At 38.0% G+C, this 17,332-nt stretch overlaps 2 protein-coding genes across 3 annotated transcripts in view; one reads left to right on the top strand and one right to left on the bottom strand.

Annotated features, from left to right (window-relative positions):
- TRABD2A (TraB domain containing 2A) overlaps positions 1-17,332 on the bottom strand; it is a 130,256-nt gene that overhangs the window by 11,191 nt on the left and 101,733 nt on the right.
- DNAH6 (dynein axonemal heavy chain 6) overlaps positions 1-17,332 on the top strand; it is a 229,344-nt gene that overhangs the window by 166,553 nt on the left and 45,459 nt on the right. For both annotated transcript variants that reach the window (XM_047745429.1, XM_047745428.1), the window contains 2 exons: positions 1,114-1,283; positions 7,274-7,464. In XM_047745429.1, coding sequence (XP_047601385.1) covers positions 1,114-1,283; positions 7,274-7,464 — 361 coding nt within the window. The remainder of the gene's footprint in view (positions 1-1,113; positions 1,284-7,273; positions 7,465-17,332) is intronic.

Here is a 17,332-nt window from a genome sequence, read left to right as displayed (position 1 = left end):
CATGTCCTATTGAGTTATTTAAAATATATTCTCTTATCCTCTCTCATTAGCCAGAACCTAGAGATTATACAATAAATAATGAGAACCTCCAGAAAAATAAGTCTTTTTAGAAGAGATGGTTCTACTCTCTGGTCCTCAGAATACCACCACAGCGATCATGTGCTGTGCCCTGTGGTCTTGTACTGTGTAACTGTCTGTATTCCGTATAGAAACTAAGAAGTCTCACAGAAGTGCACACTCCTCCAGGGCCATAGGCTCAACTATCATTACATTTCTAGCTGTCACCTCCTCTTTAGTTGCCATTATTAGGCCCTCAGAGGAGAATCCCAGTAGGGACCAGCTGGAGAAAGTGGTTTTCTAGCTTGAAATTCAAGCCTCACTGGGATCCTAACCCTCATGTGAGGCCCATTTCTTATAAGTATTCCATGGGGTAGAGGGAGCAACATATTCTATTTCCTGGGGCATAAAGTTGTATATATGTCCGTTTATTCATATGTTATTTATATTGTACAAATTATATCTGCCAGAGCTTTCAATTTGCTTCATCTGTCATAGGCTGATAATTGTGTATTATTTCTGACCACTACTACGTTTTCTATTTTTCCTCTACCTCCAGCAGTGATTGCTTGATGTATTCTTACACTATTATCTGACACATATAGGTTTATTGTTTTTATCATGGGGTTTGTATTTTAATTAACTTAACCTACTTCATCACATTTAATTATATTTGCCTTGAATTCTAATTTATTCACGGTTACTCTTATCACTTCAATTTTCTTTTTGCTCACATTTGATTAATGTGGCTCTATGCATCCTTTTATTTTTTAACCTCTTTATTTTGGGTTTTTGTTTTAGCTTTGGTTTTTGTAAGTGGTTTGCTGTTGAATTTGTTTTCTGACCCAATTTTAAATTCTTTTTAATTAGGTTGGGTTGAGGGGATTAGTATATTTACATTTAGTAAATAGTAGATAGCAAATGTAGAGATTTAGATAGTAAATGTATTTAGATTTAGATAGTAAATGTAGGGATTTTTAAATTACTAAATATACTTATTTAATTTCAAAGTCAAACCAATTCTAATTAAAGTATCTTTTTAAATTGTGTTTCCAGGATCTTTCGAGACTTACATTAACCCAGCTGAATGGGAAGGCTATTCTAAAATGAAGGCGGAAGAGGAACTCATGACACAAGAAAAAGAGATCAAAAGCCATAATTCTTGGCATCCAGTATTAAGTTCTTTCCAAAAGCTAATTCTCATCAAATGTTGTAAGGAAGAGAAGGTAAGATCTTTTTTTAAAATTAAAGGACTATGTTATAGTTATTTCTGCTAATGTTCATCAGCCAGTTAGGATTCATAAGTGATTAGATTTATTTGTTTAGAGAGTAACAATGGTCAAGTTTGGGAGAAGGTTCTAAGAAATAGAGACTCTGTGTTATTAATAGACCATAGTGTTTTATATAGAAAATGAAGAAAGGAAAGGCTAGAGAGCCAGCCAGGAACCCGGTTATCCTTTTCTAGCTTGCACCATTAAGGATTTGTGCTCTCCAGAGAGGACAGTGGTCTGATGGGGTTTGGGGTGGGGGGTGGACATTAGCAGGGAATTGATGGACCTTTCAGATCTTTGCAACAGTGGAAAGAAGGCATTTGAGAAGAACAAAACCATAGCCACAAAGGCCAGTTTGAAGATTGTTGGACTGGTCTCTGCAAGAAATTATGACAGCCTGAATTAGGATAGAGGTAGTAGGTTGAAGTGATTGAGAGGAATGTGGAGATTAGACAATTGGTATGGCTCCTGATATCTGCTTGGGTGCCATAGGGGATAGCTGTATCAACAACTAAGCAAATGTGAAAGGAGAAGTATGTCACAGAAAGATGTCACTGAGTCTGCAGTACCTGCCAGTTATCAAAGTAGACAGCAGTTTGGAGACCAATTAATATGTAGGTAGGAAACTCTAGAGAGAAATATAGGCTAGAGATAGAGAGTTGGGGAGTCGCCAGCATTGAGCTGGGAATTAAAACCCTGGGAGTTGTTAGAATCACATAGGAAGAATGCATAATAAAAGAGGACAGGTGAACAAAGGATGAAACCCTGAGGAGCACCAACATTTAAAGGGCAGAAAGAAAGGATGAAAAGGAATAGTCATCAGGGCAAAAAGAACACTAGGAGAAAAAAGTGACATGGAAACCAAGGAGGTATAAAGTTTCAGTACAGCCTAAGTTATCAGTAGAATGAATGAAGCATTGCAGGCAGTTCCAGTTTTTATATATAATTCCTGATGTCTCTGATGATAATTCTAGTGATGAGTTTCAGGAGGCACTGGAGAAAAATGATGGTTATTCCTATGAGAAGTGAGAAAGAGAAAACTAACTGAAGAAACCGTAAGCATAATTGGGAGATACTGATGCTCTGTTGAAGGATTTTCTGCCTTCTCTGTAGGAACACATAAGTTATGGGGTTGGCCTCAGCCACAGATGATTGCAATAGAAGAATAGAGGAAGTAGGAATGCAATTGAGACTGTTGTTAAAAGTAGTACTAGAAAGAAAGGGCTTCTAAACTGGGAGAAAGGAAAAACCTTGAATTTTCTTTGGGAGCAGATGTAGCTGGACTAGAGGTATAGCTAGAAGAACAGGAGAGTTGTGACCAACATTGAGTTAAAATTTCTAATGCATAGTTCCGAGTGATGACAATATCCTGAGGGTGGCCATGGGTGTGGGTGACTGAGGAAGAGAAGAAATGGTATCTACTGGAGTTAGAGGTCAAGAAACTGTGAGGGTAGGGAGTTGGATGGCCACGTGACCCCCAACGAGATGGTGGCAAGACAGTGCCTGGGACACAGTTGAGAAATCACTGCAATAGATATGTAATAGAAAGTAAGGCTATGACCCAGGTGGAAAATCTTCAGTGACTATGGGACAGTGGCTACCAGACTAGATGCTGACAAAAGATGAAAGGATGCTTGAGTAACAAGAGCCCCAAAGAAGGAGGAGTTATAAAGATTAAGACATTGAGGCTAAGAAATTCTAGACTCTAATAAAATTTGCCAGACATGTAGTCTGGCTTCTTCGACAACAACACATTTTGTCTGTTTGTTTGTTTTTGCAAGGGGGAAAAGGAGATGAAGGATGAAACTTAATAGATGCAAAGAGACTTAGACAAACCAACTGATCTCTACATATAAGTTTTATTTAGATCCTGATTTAAATATGCTATATTTAAACCCACACAGGCATTTATAATTTCATTAGGAGAAGGTAAACACTGACTAGATATTTAGTGATGTTAAGGAATTATTGTTAATTATTTAGATGTCATTATGGTACCATGGTTATATGTTTTCTAAAGAGTCCTTATATTATTGGGACATATGTTGAGGATGAGATAATATGACACATGAGATTTGCTTCAAAAAAATCCTAAGGAGTCGGGGAGTAGGTGGGTATATCAATGAAACAAGATTGGCCTTTTCTTAACAAATATTAAAACTGGATAAAACATCAAATTCATTAATCTCTGACTTTATATGTACCTGAAATTTTCATAATAAAAAAAAATTACATTCTTGAACACCAGGGCTCTCACAAAATGTCCCAGGATGGTTCTGTAAATGTGATTAAATCTGCAAATGACAGATACAGTCATACTAACTTCACAGAGGATTAGCTGAAAATTCTTATTAATACATTCAACCAAAGACCTTCCTTGTGTTATACTACCAAATAAAACTTGCTTTATAAATCAACATGGAAGAATCTGGAATTTGGATTGGGTTTCAGCAATGAAGAGCTAGATATGGACTCCAAAGAGGACAGGGACCAGAATCAGTCAAGACCACCAACAAAGTCACCCTGAAGAAAAGAGCCAAGCATGACAATGTTATCCCAGCTACACCTACTCTCAAACAGATACACTGATCAAGGCATTTGGGAATAACCCTTACCATGGTACTGATTCCAGAGAATGATTTGCTAAAGAAATTGGGGTTCCAGAGAAAAGAATCCAAGTTCTAAAGATCTGATTCCCCTGTCCAGAGAAAAAGAAAATCTGAGAAAGCCTTAGAACAAGGACAAAACCAGATATAAGATCTGTGCAATGAGAGACTGTTGTTCCCAGGTCTGTTCACAAGCAGAGCCCATTGGGTATCCAGTGTTTCTAAATGGCAGAGTCAATTGCTCCTTTGGGAGAAAGAGGATGTTCCAGCACAGTGGCTTGTGTGAAATACTGCAAGCTTGCATAAAATTCAGCCTCCTTCAGAAATAGCATGTTTGGATCTACTGATGAAACTTCATTTCAAAAAACTCTTTAAGTAGAAGTGCCTGGGTGGCTCAATTGGTTGAGCATCTGACTCTTAATCTCAGCTCTGGTATTGATCTATGGGTTGTGAATTCAAGCCCTATATTGGACTCCATGCTGGTCCTGGAGTCTACTTAAAAAAACTTAAAATTAAATTAAAATGAAAACCAGTAAAGTTTTAAGTAAATAAAACTTACTTAAATTAAGTAAACCAGGTGGTAGAGTCATTAGAACTGCAACAGGAAGTAGAATGCCTGTCATTCCAAAAATTATTTCTTTGGCATCAGCCCTAAGAATGGTTCAGGACAAGGTTATTAGAAATTTGAACTAGAAAGAGAAAAAAAGAAAGTATCATTTACATCAGAGATGCATAAAGATTTCCTGATAGACAATAATTCATCACCACACCAAAGCTAAGAAAGGTCCTATATACCAGTGTTCTCAAACTTTGGTGTGCATCAGAATCATCTAGAGGGCTTTGTAAAGCACAGAGACCTGGGGTCCACTTCCCAGAGTTTCTGATTCAGCAAGTCTGGGCAACAGGCTAAAAATCTGCATTTCTAATAGCTTCCCACATGATGCTGATGCTGATCCGGAAACCATATTTTGTGAACCCCTCCTTTAATGTGATTAAACATATATAAAGAGAAACGATCATTCTCAAAGCAGATGAACGAGGACATCAAGACACATCACACACAGCATTGTTGATTTCCAAGGCTAAATCTACCGAGACCCCTAACCTTAATAGTCCTAGTGTTTCCATCCAGGCTTCCTCTACCTTGGGAAGGTGGCAGTCTCTTTGAGAGCCAGGTTTTTCCCTGTCGAAAACCACAGTGTAGACAGTCACCCAGGATGAAATCTTCTCAAAGCAATAATTGCATGGCTTTTCCAATTTGAGAAACACCAGTTATAAGGATGCAATTTCACTTATGAACTATATGCTTAAAATGGTTAAGATGCTAAATTTTATATCTATTTTACCAGTTTTTTAAAAAAAAGAACTTGGGTGTGATGAGAAGTGTGAGCACTTGTGTTCTGATATAACACACAATGTGGCAGCCATCCCAGGTCTTTACCCATGATCTAATATACTATAACTTAAATGAGGTTTGGCCACTCAGAAGGATGAACAAGGGATCATCATTCCCAAATGTTTAAAGCTTACCTTCTTGTCACAATGAAAGCAACAGGCAGAGGATTCTCAAACACAGAGTCTCTCAAGAGTGAATTTGTATGCTATCGGCCCATCAGTACCTTCAAAACAGTATTCACCTGAATTTTAAAATTCCCTATGGATTCTGATAGGGAAGAGGAACTAAAAAAATGCTCTGGAGGTCTCAGCCAGAGCCTGTCAAGGATCAAACAACAGGCCACAAAAACGGTTCTAAGCAAGACATAGTGGAGTCACATAGGTCAGAATTGGGAAACTCAATATAAAAAGAAAGTGAGAGGAGCCCCTAGCAAAGGACTTGGTGATAAAGAGAGAAGAGACTAGAAAGTCTCTGATCCTGCAGCCAGACATGGGATTTTCAGAGGGTGGCCTTCAAGAAATGCCTAACTCCCTAGACCATAGCTGTGAGAAGAAGTATTTCTCCAACTTTTTGAGTTCAAAAACATTTCACGAGTGCGTTACTGCTTTTATATGTACATAACAGCCCCAAGAAATAAATCACTGGTGCTTTGTACATTGTTATTTACTATAAACTCTAAGCACTTTTTGTCAAAGTAAAAAGCAAATAAATAGATCATACTATCAAAAATATTTTTCAAAATAATAATGAGAAACTGCTGTTGAAATTACATTTAGTTACACCATGACATAGCTAAAACTAAGCTCCAACCCCTCTTGGCCCTGTTGCAGGGCTGGTCCTTTGGCCCAGGCCACCTTTATAGTTAGTACCACACTATATCCTCACTTAAGTGGGCAGCCACGTAAACATCTTTTCCCAGACTGGCCACAGGAGAGTGCAGTCCAAGGCCATGGCCCTGAACCAGGTTGAGATATACCCTCTCCCAGCAACAATGGCAACAGAAAACATGCAAAAATTTTTTGGATGAGGTGATGTCAATTCTAATGGAGGGTGAACGTTAAAGCAGGGCTGCTGCTTACAGTTGTGCCGGATGTGCACTGCACAAGCCTTATGGGAGCCATTTGCATTGTAGATACTGTAGGTTTGGTTTGTATATTTATCATGACAGCTTTCTGGCACAAGTATATTAAAGAAGGGACATCTTTTCCCATCTCACACAAAGGCTCCATGTGGGCTAGAGAGGGTCTGCAAGAGCAGGAATGGGGTGAGCAGGCTAGGATAGGATCCGTGAAGGAAACACATCGGTGTAGGAAGTGGCCAGGCAGGGATATGATCCTCAGGGCTGAGGCTGGTTCCCAAGAAAAGTCAGAAGAGGCTGATGAGTAAAATGAGAGAGGAAGATGGGGGAAAAGATGGGGAGACCATATATGGTGTCAATTCTGAGAAGCTGGCTTATAAAGGGGAAAAAAAGAAAGGAAATAGCTGGGAGGGGAGCAACAATCAAGGGAAGGCTTTTGTTTTGGTTTTAAGAACAGGAGACAGTAGAGCCTAATTGTATGATAAAAAGAAGATGGGTGGGGGGGAGATGAATAGTGCAAACAGAGACAGTGGAAGGACTGAAAGTAAAGTCCATGAGAATGAGAGAAGGATGGGACCAAAGAAGGCAAGGATGGGGCAACAGCAGGTCTGGAGATGGATGGAATGACAAGAGACTTTCCTCTCATCACATAGTCAGCTTGCTCTGTAAGGTCATGAGAACCATGACCTTTGGCAATTACATGGTGCCTAAATCCAGTAGGAAGAAAGATACCTAATCAAGAGAAAATGAGTGCAGAACAACAGGGCACCCTATCAGAGAAGCTGAAGGGGAGAAATAGGATAGAATTATAGAGGACCCTCATCCAACATACTATTTTTTTAATGTTTTTCTTTTCAACTTTCAGGTGGTTTTTGCTCTTACAGACTTTGTAATAGAAAATCTTGGAAAACGCTTTATAGAGACACCACCCGTGGACCTGCCCACTCTATATCAAGACATGTCATATAACACTCCCCTGGTATTTATCTTAAGCACTGGCTCGGATCCTATGGGCGCATTCCAGAGGTTTGCCCGGGACAGCGGGTATTCAGAACGGTGAGGTCATGTGGTGCCATTTTTATAATTCATATGAACATCTCCTTGTTAAGGTTTGCCCTTTTTCTTCCCTCTGTGCAGTGTGAATCCCCACATTAGGTATCCCTTACTAAATAAATTAAGATACATTAATATTTAGCTATGTCTGTTGTTAAAATGGGGTCAAAAATAATAAAAAGCAGATGTAAACTTTATTTGAATAAAGGCAAGATTATCCAAAATGTATAATAAGCTAGTGGAATATGGATTAAAACTTTTTTGTTATTTAAGACATTACCTTACTGTAACTGTAAAAGGACTGATTTACTCCATATGAAATGTGCAAAAAAATTCCAGAGCTCCTTATGTTCTATTATCAGTCTCCTCTTTCTCATGAGCCTCTACCCTGCTGAATAAAAGGGGCAGGGGAAGTTTAAACTCACACATTTACTTTACTTTAAATGTGTCCAGGGTAAGCTGATTTGGTTTCTCTCTCAAAAAAAAGTCAGTCTTCCTGACTTCTTCTTCTCCCAGTCCTCTCCAAAATGGTGTTCAGATGGGTAGGGAAGTGCATAAGACCTCGGGTGGCAGGGGAGGGTAGGGGTCTCTTATCTACAAGGTAATTTCCAGCCTTGACATCTGACAGGCACCCCCCCACCCCCATGGAGTGGCTGGTCTGGCCTTTTCCCTGGTAAGATTATAAGACGGTGGGTCCTATCTGTTCATTTGGAGTTCATAGTCTGCACTAGTCAGGCTTCTCCAGAGAAACAGATCCAATTAGGGAAAGAAAGGAGAGTAGAGGAGAGGAGGAAGGAAGGAATGAGGAAGGAGGGAGGGAGGGAAGAAAGGAAGAAGGAAGGAAGGAGGAAAGAAAGATGGAAAGAAAAGAAAAAATCTTTTATGTTTTATATACATATATAACATATAATTATTATATATATATGTATGTATGAAATTTGCTTACATGATTATGGAGGCTGAGGAGACCCAAAATCAGCAGCCAGCAAGGAGGAAATAAATCCAAGAGAGCCAATGTATAGTTCCAGTGCAAAGGCCTAAAAACCAGGAGAACTAATGGTATAAGTTCTAGTGTGAAAGCCAGGAGGCTTAACACCCAAGAACCAGTGTTTCTGTCTGAATCCAAATGCCAGAAAAGACCAATGTCACCATTCAGAAAGGCAGGAGGAACTCCCTCTAACTCAGCCTTTTTGTTCTATTCAGGTCTTCAATTGATTGTATGGGGCCTATTCACATTGAGGAGGGCAATCTGCTTTACTCAGTTTACCCATTGAAATGTTAATCTCACCCAGAAACACCTTCACAAGCTCACCCAGAGTAATGTTTGGCCAAATATCTGGATATCGTGTGACCCAGTCAAGTTGACACATAAAATTTATGATCCTAGTCATTTGTTTGCCTATAGTTCTGAAATCCTAACAAAGAATTAGTATAGGGAACTGTTAAGAGCTCCTGTGAATTAATAAGAAAAAGAAAATAGCAATGGGCGGCTCAGCACCTGGTTAAGTGTCCAACTCTTGATCACAGAAAAAGAAAATAGTCCAGTATAAACAAGGACAAAAAATATGAGCAGGAGAGTTTCTAGAATTTTCAGAATAGAAAACTGCAGAAACCTAAATGTCTGATAAGCATATGAAAAGATGTCTGTCCTTACAAGTAATTAGGATACCACAAATTAAGGCCATTAAGGAGATATCATTTTCATACCCAAGAAATTGGCAAAATGGTGGCAAAGGTATGGAGCAATGGAAACATCCATATTACAAGAGTGAAAAATTGGTTAAAACCAATTTGAAGAGTTAACAGTATGTTAAAGTTGAAAATGGCATCCCCTACATCTCAACAAGTCATTACTGAATCTGCAACCTAGAATAAAATCAGTCACATGGTGCAAGGAGCTGTGTTCAAGAACATTTGTAGAAACATAACAAAAAACAGTGGAACCATCCAAAATGTCCATCTAGAAAAATGATCATACAAGTTGTGGTATATTTATAAAATTGAATATAATACACTATAGCCATGAAAATGAATAAACTAGAATTATGTATATCAATACAGATAGGTCACATGAACTAATACAGAGCCAAAAACATAAATTGCAGAAAAACTATATAATATTGGAGAAGTATGATAAAATATATAAACATTTAAAACTATATATGTTATATATTGTTTAGGAATTCATAAAATTACAGTAACAGTATAAAGGAAGGTAGGGAACTTATACCAAATCCAGGATAGCAGTGACCTTGGAAAGTGAAGGTTGAGTAATGAGATAGAAGTGGACAAGGACATTGCAGGTTCAGATCACGTAAACAGTGTTTTATTTCATACACTGGTTTGTGGGTACATGAATATTCACTATATTAACTTTGTAGCTTTTGTATGTCTCAAATATTTCAAAGTATTAAACATAAAATAATTCAAGATAATCAGAGGGAGGGATGTTAATAGGTAGTTAATATGTGTTAAGTTCTTGATGTATTCAGGAAGAAAAAAGAAGCACAGAATAACTCTTTTTGCCTTAGGAAAATTTGTGTTTGAATGGACATGTTGGAATTTTTAGGGAAAACACCAGAATAATAAATATAGCGTCCAAGCCAGCAGAGGAACAAAAGAATATGTAGTGCAATATTCTAATCCAACATTACATAGGAAAGAAGAAGAAAAATAAATTCAAAGGTAAAATATAGCAAATCAAAAAGCCAAACCAGAATAGAGAAATCAACTCAAATACCTAAAGTATAAATATCTCACTGTGAAAAGATAAATATGACCAAGTTGGATTTTAAAAGTAACATTTAGGGCGCCTGGATGGCTCAGTGGGTTAAGCCGCTGCCTTCGCCTCAGGTCATGATCTCAGGGTCCTGGGATCGAGGCCCGCATCGGGCTCTCTGCTCAGCAGGGAGCCTGCTTCCCTCTCTCTCTCTCTCTGCCTGCCTCTCCGTCTACTTGTGATCTCTCTCTGTCAAATAAATAAATAAAATCTTTAAAAAAAAAAAAAGTAACATTTAGCTATATGCCACTTAGAAAATGCATAAATAATACAAAGACAGCATAGGAAAGTAGAAAATAAAGAGATATTATGCAAACACTAACCAAAAGAAAGCTGTTAACAGTTCCAATATATATCACAAAATAGAGTTGGGAGCAAAATATATATATATATATATGGGATTAAAAGGGCAACTGTATGATATATAGAAAAACCCACAAACAAAAAAACACCAATTGTATAATTGTACACAACTAACAAAGCTTGAAATCTATAAAGCAAAAACTAGAGAAACTAATATAAGGAGAAATTGATAAATTAACATTAATGTGGACAATTTTAATACATTCCTAATAGAAACTATATGAAGAATAAAAAGAAAAAGGTTGCAGAATTATTAAGAATATAAAATATTCAGACAATAAATTTAATAGTGATATTAATGACTTTGATCTTTACACTCAATGCATAGAACAAATGCAAGTTCTTCAAATACACATGGAACATTTATAAGAATTAACCATGTGCTAAAACATATTTCAAAAATAAGATAAACTTAATCCCTGACATAATTAATATTAAAAATCAATCTTAAATGTTAATTTTTTTAATATTTGAAAGATGAAAAATGCCCTTTTGAACAACTCATCTATTAAAGGGAAATTTCCCAATAAGTGGAAGTACATAACAAAAACAATATTACATATCAAAAATCATTAAGGTATAGTAATGAGGCACTTCACTGAAAATTTATGAATATTTAAGGACTTCTGGTCCAGAAATGTCAGACTAAGAACTCAGACTAATATCCCCACTAAGAACAACTAGAAACCTTGAGCAAAATATATTTTTAAATATACAAAACATTTTTAAAAACATTTTTTTAAAATGCTTGAAGGTTTGGAGAATGAAATAAGGAATAGTCAAGAGATGAAGAAAACCCAAACAGTTAGTTCTGCACTCACAGAGAGACATCAGAAGAGGAGGCAAAGAGGCTGAGAAGCTGAGCAAAACTTTTCATTGATTAAAGAGACAAAGGAGACTCGGGGCACCTGGGTGTCTCAGTGGGTTAAAGCCTCTGCCTTTGGCTCAGGTCATGATTCCAGGGTCCTGGGATCAAGCCCCGCATCGCATCGGGCTCTCTGCTCAGCAGGGAGCCTGCTTCCTCTTCTCTCTCTGCCTGCCTCTCCGTCTACTTGTGATCTCTTTCTGTCAAATAAATAAATAAAATCTTTAAAAAAAAATTTGGGGGGCGCCTGGGTGGCTCAGTGGGTTAAGTCGCTGCCTTCGGCTCAGGTCATGATCTCAGGGTCCTGGGATCGAGCCCCTCATCGGGCTCTCTGCTCAGCAGTGAGCCTGCTTCCTCCTCTCTCTCTACCTGCCTCTCTGCCTGCTTGTGATCTCTCTCTGTCAAATAAATAAATAAAATCTTTAAAAAAAAGTTTGTATAAATGTTCAAGAAGGAAAGATTGAGAAAATTGACAGAGAACTAAAGTTATTTAAAAGCAGAATTCTAGAATTGAAAACTGTAACCAAAATTAAGAATTCCAAGATGAAATTGATGAGTAAAAAGCATGCAGAGACTAAACAAGATCTAATAGGATATAATCTGAGTCCCAGAGGACAGAAGAGCACAGAATAATATTTCAATAAGCAGTGGCTGAAAATCTTCCAAAACTGACAAAAGACACCAATTCACAAAGTAAATAAACCCTACCAAATGACAAAGTGTAATAAACACAAACAATTCTACCTGGGGTGCCTGGCTGGCTCAGCTGATAGAGCATGTGACTCTTGATCCCAAGGCTGTGAGTTTGAGCCCCACATTGGGTGTGGAGATTACTCAAAAATTAAATCTTTAAAACAAACAAGTAAACAAAAAACAATTCTACCAAGACCCATCACAGTAAATTGTAGAAAAAACAAAGACAATACAGTAAAAACAGATTATCTTCAAAGATGCAAGTAAGCTGTTGGATTTCTCTGCAGAAACAACGCAAGGCACAAAAATGTATATTCAAAGTACTGAAAGCCAGTTACTGTCTGGTAAATAAAATAGAATTTTATTCCTCTCAAAACAGTACTTTAAGTAGGCTTCATGCTGTGTTGATCTTGTGACCCTGAGATCAAGAACTGGACTGAGATCAAGAGTTGGACACTTAACCAACTGAGCCATGCAGGCACTCCATTGTCAAAAATTTTTTTAAACAAAGCTAAGATGAAATCGTTTTCAGACAAAGAAGATATTGAAATGGAAATTCAAACAGGTACTAAATAGAATAATGGTGAAGATATATCAAAACTGGTGAGATGCATCTGAACGTAGGATTACAGGGAAATTTATAGGCTTAAGTGCATGTATTAGGCAAAGGGCAATCTAAAAGTGCATGTATTAGGCAATGATTAAACTAATAGAAGGGAAAAAATGTAAAAGCAGAAATTAATGATATAGAAACATATATTCAATAGATAAGATCCAAAACACCAGAAGTAGATTTTTTTTAAGTTGTTAGTTTTTTGTTTTTTGTTTTTAAAGAGAGAGAGTGAGAAAATGCATGCACTGTGGGCAAGAGGGAGGCAGAAAGAGGATCCTAAGCAGGCTCCATGCCCAGTGTGGGGCCCAATGCAGGGTTCAACCTCATGACCCTAAGATCATAACCTGAGTAGAAATCAAGAGTCTGGGAGGGGAGGAGCAAGATGGAGGAGTAGGACACCTAAATATCATCGGGTCCCAGGAATTCAGCTAGATAGTTATCAAAACATTCTGAACACCTACAAACTCAATAGGAGATCCAAGAGAAGAGCAGCAATTCTAGGAACAGAAAAGTGATCACTTCCTGGAAGTTAGGATGTGTGGAGAAGTGAATCAAGGTGATATATGGGAAGAGAGACCACAGGCATGGGGCTGGCTCCCAGCAAGTGGTAAAGCAACAGAGCACAAAATCAGAACTTTTGGAAGTCTGCTCCACCAAGAGAAGTCACTCCACAGGCTAAGCAGGAGGTGGAGCCCTTGCGGGGACAGTATCGTCTCAGGACCTGCAGGGTCAGGAAAAGACCAGGGGTGTCTGGGTGTAGCAAAGCTCCCAGGTATTATTAAAGCTGGGAAGCCAGCAGCAGAGACGGAGCTGAGGAGGGGGCTCTCAGCTCAGGGTTACCTTAAACCATGACCCAAGGCACGGTCGGGTCACTGCTCTTGAAGCAGGGACCTGGCAGATCCAGGGAGGCCCCCCTCCTTCTTCCTCTGGGAGGATCGGCACAGGAGCATGCTACAGGAATCTGCTGGGTTTGGAGACTCTAAATGGGGCTGTACACCAGGGATAAAAACACTCTGTCACAGGCCAGATGAGCACAGAGCATGGCCAGAGACCAGGGAGACGAGAGTGGTTGACTGCTTTTCTCTGAGGGCACACTGAGGAGTGGGGGCCCAAGCTCTCAGGTCCTCCAGGGCCAGAGATTGGGAGGCCGCCATTTTTATTGCCGTCCTAAAAGTGCTATGGAAAGCATTCGGGGAACAAAAGGTCCTGAGAGCAAAATCAATATTACGTAGCCTGGCCCCTGGCAAGGGCGGGGGGTGCAATTCCACTGCAAGCAAAGATATTTGAGAATCACTGCAATAGACACCACCCCCAGAAAGTGAAAGGACATCCAGCTAAGACCAAGTTCACAAATCAATGAGAACTACAGAACTCCAGAGCTAGGGGAATGCAACACAGAATTCATGGCTTCTTTCCCATGATTCCTTAGTTTTTCAAAGTTACATTTTTTCAATTTTATTTTTTTCTTATTGTATTTAAAAAAAAATTTTTCCTCTATCGTATCTTAACCCTTTTGAATTATTTTATCAATACCTTTTTTAAAAATCTTTTTAAAGTGTCATTGTTACAGTCACATTCTATCCCTTCATTGCATTTAAACTTATTTTTTGTATATATAAAACGTTTTTCTTTATTTAAAATTTTGGGATGCAATTTCTTCTAACAGACTAAAATACACCCAAAATCAAGTGTGTGGCTCTGTTCTATTCACCAGTCTATATATATATATATATATATACATATATATATATATATATATATATATATACACACACACATACACATATACACACACACACACATACATACACACACATACATATACATATATATATATTTTGTTTTTTTCGTCCCCTCTTTTGTCCCCCCCCCTCCTTTCGGGTCTCTTCTGATTTGGTTAGTGTATATTTTTCTGGGGTCATTGCTACCCTTTTTGGATTTTGTGCTCTCATTCATCTATTCTTATCTGGAAAAATGACAAGGTGGAAAAACTCACCTCAAAAAAAAAAAAAAAAAGAACAACAGGCAGTGCTGATAGCTAGTGACCTAATCAATGTGGACATTAATAAGATATCATAACTAGAGTTCAGAATGATGATTATCAAAGTGCTAGCTGGGCTCAAAAGCATGGAAGATACTAGAGGATCCCTTTCTGGAGAAATAAAATCCCTTTCTGGAGATATAAAAGAACTAAAATCTAACCAAGTTGAAATTTTAAAAAGCTATTAATGAGGTACAAAAAAAAAATGGAGGCTCATACAGCCAGGATAAATGAGGCAGAGGAGAGAATTAGTGATATTGAAGACCAAATGATAGAGAATAAAGAAGCTGAGCAAAAGACAGATAAACGGCTACTGGACCATGAGGGGAGAATTCGAGAGATAAGTGATACCATAAGACCAAAATTATCAGAATAATTGGGATCCCAGAAGAAGAAGAAAGAGAGAGAGGGATAAAAAGTATATTGGAACAAATAATAGCAGGGAATTTCCTTAATTTGGTAAAGGGAACAAGCATCAAAATCCAGGAGGCACAGAGAACACCCCCCTCAAAATTGATATAAATAGGTCCACACCCTGTCATCTAATAGTAAAACTTACAAGTCTCAGCGACAAAGAAAATATCTTGAAAGCAGCTTGGGGCAAGACATCCCATCTACATACAATGGTAGAAATATTAGACTGGCAGCAGACCTATCCACAGAGAACTGGAAGGCCAGAAAGGACTGGCATGATCTATTCAGAGAACTAAGCGAGAAAAATAGGCAGCCAAGAATACTGTATCCAGCTATCCTGTCATTGAAAATAGAAGGAGAGATAAAAACCTTCCAGGACAAACAAAAAAATAAAAGAATTTGCAAACCCCAAACGAGCCCTACAGGATATATTGTAAGGGTCCTCTAAGCAGAGAGAGCCTAAAAGTAACAGACGAGAAAGGAACAGAAAAAAATGTACAGTACAGTCACCTTAAACAGGCAACACAATGGCACTAAATTCGTATTTTTCAGTAGTTACCCTGAATGTAAATGGGCTAAATGCCCCAATAAAAAGACAGGGTACCAGAATGGATAAAAAACAAGACCCATTGATATGCTGTCTGCAAGAAACAGATTTTAGACCCAAAGACACTTCCAGATTTAAAGTGAGGGAGTGGAAAACAATTTACTATGCTAATGGACATCAAAAGAAAGCTGGGGTGGCAATCCTTATATCAGATAAATTAGATTTTAAGCCAAAGTCTATAATAAGAGATGAGGAAGGACTTATATCATACATAAAGGATCTTTCCAAGAAGATCTACAGTTTTAAATATATATGCCCCTAACATGGGAGCTGCCAATTATATAAACCAATTAATACCAAAATCAAAGAAGCACATTGACAATTATACAATAATAGTAGGGAATTTTAACACCCTCCTTGCTGAAATGGACACATCATCTAAGCAAGAGATCAACAAGGTTAAATAAAGGCTTTAAATGACACACTGGGCCAGAGGGACATCACATATATTCAGAACATTCCATTCCAAAACAACAGAATACACATTCTTTTCTAGTGCACATGGAACATTCTCCAGAACAGATCACATCCTGGGTCACAAATCAGGTCTCAACTGGTACCAAAAGAATGGGATCATTCCCACATATTTCCAGACCACAATGCTTTGAAACTAGAACTCAATCACAAGAGGAAAGTTGGAAAGAACTCAAATACATGGTGGCTAAAGAGCATCGTACTTAAGAATGAGTGTGTCAACCAGGAAATTAAAGAAGAATTTTAAAAATTCATGGAAACAAATGAAAATGAAAACACAACTGTTCCAAGTCTTTGGGAAACAGCAAAGATAGTCCTGAGAGGAAAATATATAGCGATACAAGCCTTTCTCAAGAAACAAGAAAGGTCTCAAATACACAACCTAACCCGACACCTAAAGGAGCTGGAGAAAGAACAAGAAAGAAACCCTAAACCCAGCAGGAGAAGAGAAATAATAAGGATCAGAGCAGAAATCAATGAAATAGAAACCCAAAGAACAATAGAACAAATCAATGAAACTAGGAGCTGGTTCTTTGAAAGAATTAATAAGATTAATAAACTCCTGGCCAGACTTATCAAAAAGAGAAGTGAAAGGACCCAAATTAATAAAATCATGAATGAAAGAGGAGAGATCACAACCAACACCAAAGAAATACAAACAATTATAAGAACATATTACGAGCAATTATACACCAGCAAATTTCACACTCTGGAAGAAATGGATGCATTCCTAGAGACATATAAACTACCAAAACTGAACCAGGAAGAAATGGAAAACCTGAACAGACCCATAACCAGTAAGGAGATCGAAGCAGTCATCAAAAATCTCCCAAAAAACAAGAGCCCAGGGCCAGATGGCTTCCCAGGGGAATTCTACCAAACATTTAAAAAAGAATTAATACCTATTCTCCTGAAACTATTCCAAAAAATAGAAATAGAGGGAAAACTTCCAAACTCATTTTATGAGGCCAGCATTACCTTGATCCCAAAACCAGACAAAGACCCCATCAAAAAGGAGAATT

This window comes from Lutra lutra, chromosome 9, assembly GCF_902655055.1.
Source record: "Lutra lutra chromosome 9, mLutLut1.2, whole genome shotgun sequence".
Taxonomy (NCBI): domain Eukaryota; kingdom Metazoa; phylum Chordata; class Mammalia; order Carnivora; family Mustelidae; genus Lutra; species Lutra lutra.
This window is presented reverse-complemented; position numbering and strand designations above follow the sequence as displayed.